General features: G+C 34.2%; 1 protein-coding gene across 1 annotated transcript in view; it reads left to right on the forward strand.

Annotated features, from left to right (window-relative positions):
- CAMK2D (calcium/calmodulin dependent protein kinase II delta) overlaps positions 1-3,705 on the forward strand; it is a 165,627-nt gene that overhangs the window by 2,515 nt on the left and 159,407 nt on the right. Inside the window, exon 2 of the mRNA XM_085309449.1 lies at positions 307-424. Coding sequence (XP_085165575.1) covers positions 307-424 — 118 coding nt within the window. The remainder of the gene's footprint in view (positions 1-306; positions 425-3,705) is intronic.

Below are 3,705 nucleotides of genomic sequence, written 5' to 3' on the forward strand. Positions count from 1 at the left end.
GGCGCGGGCCGCGGCGGCGACCGTCGGGCCGGCGGCGTGCCCCGATGTGCGCCGGCCTTGGGCGCCTTTCCTCGCCGCGGACACCGGTGCTTAGAGCGGCGTGAGCGGTGCTCCTTTCGGGCATACGGCCTGTGCCCGCATTTCTGATTCGAGTTTACTATTTCGAGCTGTAAAATCACTGTTGGTGGACACTCTGGAAACCCTCCTCTTTTTTAAATTACTCTGTCAGCCTCACAGCGCTCACTGAAATCATTTAAAGTGCTTACATTAGTAACTGCTGTGAACTATTTCAGTTAATACTGACACTTTGTCTCGTTGTTGGTTTTCAGAGGGGCATTCTCAGTCGTGAGAAGATGTATGAAAATTACAACAGGACAAGAGTATGCTGCCAAAATTATCAACACCAAAAAGCTTTCGGCTAGGGGTGGGTATATTTTTCACTGAGTGTTTATGAAGCTGCCTCCCCTTTTTTTTATTTGTATTCTTACGGTAAGCGTTAGAAAAAATATTTACATATTTTAATTTTCTTCTTGCATGTTTTCCTGTTTCCTTAAAGGGTGCTTAGAACTGTGTCTGTGTTAATTTAATGTTTTATGGATTGACTGTACACAGGTCTGAGATTGTTCCTGTGAAGTGTTTAAGGGAAAAATGTACAAATTCTTCTGGAAGCATTTTACAAGCTGATTTTATGGGGGTGGTTGGAAGTAAGTTTTTATTATAGCTCTTATTTAAGACATGCATCTCAAAGCTTATCAGAATTCTGATCTTCCACTGCCTTTAAACATGAACATYGAGGCACGACAGTGAATGCCATGAGAGAAAAATGTAATTTACTACCTTGCACTATATTTTTGTTTTCAGTTACTATAGAAAGGAAGTAATTATTTTATGAAATAACCGTTCATGAACAAAGTCATGCTCATTAAGTGATAAACTACTTTACTGTTACAATTGTAACGCCTCCTGTACCTCATGTTTATAGTTTCCATGTGATGTCTGTATTTGCTATATATTTCCTGTATTCAGTGGATATATGTTTATGATATATTTGAGAAATTACATGTATACTGTGGGTTACTGCTGTTAAAAGCAGGGCTTAGTGGTGATATGTCTATTCCAAGTTAAATCCAGGTCAAAGAGCTTCTACTAGGATGTCAGGGATTATGGATTATTCTCTTTCAACATTATCTGTATTTTTATATGAATTTGTTTTCTTTTGATGAACATGGAAATGAGTAAGCGAACGGTGTTAGTGGGTAAGCCTGTRTTTATGGCCTGGTTTACTTATGGCACAAAGGAATCACTGAAGGTAAACACCAGCCTGAATTACTCCATTAAACTTATGTGTAAAATTTTAGCTATGATACTACGGCATGTTCCACTGTTCTCTGCTGGGCATCTTTCAACATTGTGTTAACACCCCTTATTTTCARCTGCTGAAAGGGATGTGAAGATCTGTCTTGCGCTGAGCATTAGTTTTCATACTTTAACTGAGAGATTTGTTTTTCATTGTGTATTTTTTCAAACCATACTTAAGTTGAGAATGCTCATTTGTAGAGAATTTAAAGGGAAAAAGGTTAAGAACATAAGAATGTTTGAGATAAAATACTTTGATGGTCATTTAAAACATTTTCTTTTTTTTTTCTCTTGATAATACAGTAAAATAATGTTTTAAAAATTTTGAAAATAAGGCTCCATTTTTGTGTGGGTTTTTTTGTAGATTTAARTATCTTTTAATGTGAGAAGCTATAGAAAGATTGCTATTGGATTACTTACATGCTATAGTCTTGATGTATAATGAGTCTTCAAATGTTAGGCTATGTTAATATACTATATTCAAATTCACTAAATGTACAATTTTCCAAGATCTTATTTTGAACTTTTTTTGTTGTTCATACAGGACCAAGTTGATACTTGGTGTAGTCAAGTAATGAGTGAAGGTATACTAGGATGAATTTAGCTTGTAAGAAGGAATGAGGCAAAAAATCCTACAGAGATTTTTCTACAAAATCAGCTGTATGCCTATGAAACATGGAGTTATATTTTAAAACTTGATAACTGGACTATGAAATACCTTTTTTTTTGTCTGATACACATATGATGCCTTGTCCACGAATGTAGAGAACACATTTCCACCTGTCTTCATAGGTTTCACAAATATTCTTACTTTCTTTGTGTTTTTTTTAATCTACTAGGCATCTTTTGAAGAGTAAGCTTCTTAAATCTTCACAGATCTTATTAGGCAGTTCTTTAATTGCAGAAGAGTTTCATGGTGCAAAACCTAAGCATTAACAGCACCAAATTGTGAAACTTTGTCATGTTTAATACCAGCTACAATATAATTTAGATACTACTTGAAAAATCATAATTATTTCATTTTATTYGCACCTTAACTGCTTTATGGGGAGGTAGCAATTCACTTTCATGTTTCACACTGTGATATATACTTACTGTTTGAAATGCAGGTTATAGTGCAAACCTAAAGAATAGCTCATTGGGTGAGTTTCATCTGTAAGATGATTATTTACAGATTCGTAGCTTGGAAATGTATATATCATGTGTTCAGTGTTTGRTTCTCTGATGAAGAAGAGTCAAAACTGACATTTGTGCTTACAAGATTGAAAAAGACGTTTTTTCATATATGATATGGGGATGTCAAGGCAGTGCCCTTGTTTTACAAAACTTATTTAATATGGCTTTAAGATTTCATATCAGAAATACCTGTGTCTTGCCTTCGTTCCTCCATCCACCTGTAAATACTCCTGGAGATTTATCCTAATGCTCACCTTAGCAGACCTTCTAAAATGAGGAACTGATATGGTCACAGACTTATGTCATGAAAGCGTGTTATCTCCTGCTTTCCTTGTATACTTGCGAAGAAATTTCCGACTATTTGTGTGTGCACAGAAGCACAGGCTGTGGTTTTAATTTGGAGGGGAAAAGAAACTGGGGCCATTGCTTTTTCAGAAATAACTTTTTTGCTTTTTAATTGATGATCAATAATTTATATTTGCTATGTTCATACTTACAGATTTTCCAAAATGTAGAAAAATATTAAAACAAAAAAATAAACTATGATTTTAAATGTTTGACTTCAAAAATTTAAATTCTAGACATCTCTGATTTTAGTGATTAGAAATAGTAATTATTAATTTAAATCCCTTTATGAAATATTTCAGTATCGCAGAAACATTTTTTACTGGAATACTGTGTATTCTCTTCTTAAAATGCTCTTAAGCTGTATTTAAAAGTTCGGGGCTTTTTTTYTTTTTTGCACTTATTTAGTCAATTTAAGAATGAAATTGACACTAGAAAATCAAAGGCTAGGCATATATATATCATGCCTCTAAAATTAAGTGCAAGAGTGAATAAGCGTACGGATTGTCATGGGTTCTGCATTGATTTGTCTGATGAGTTGTTGGGATTTTCTCATGTATTCAGTTATTAAGCATTTTTTGTTTGTTTGTTTCTTTGTGGTGTTTACTTTGTACAGAAAGCAGTGTAGTTAAAATAAATTTCTGAGGTGACTTTGCCTTGCCCTATCTTTACCAAATAGAAAATAATTAACAAAACTTTCTTTTTTGCCATTACCTGTACATTTATTTTTCTTTTGAGACTCTTTTGGCTTTGATACGAATTTCTTCTTATAAGTGGATCCTGTTTTCTTAACAGATTTGGGGCTTGTTTTCTAATAGCAAAAAAAAA

This window comes from Rhea americana, unplaced genomic scaffold, assembly GCF_003343005.1.
Source record: "Rhea americana isolate MKP2758 unplaced genomic scaffold, rheAme1 scaffold_106, whole genome shotgun sequence".
Taxonomy (NCBI): Eukaryota; Metazoa; Chordata; class Aves; order Rheiformes; family Rheidae; genus Rhea; species Rhea americana.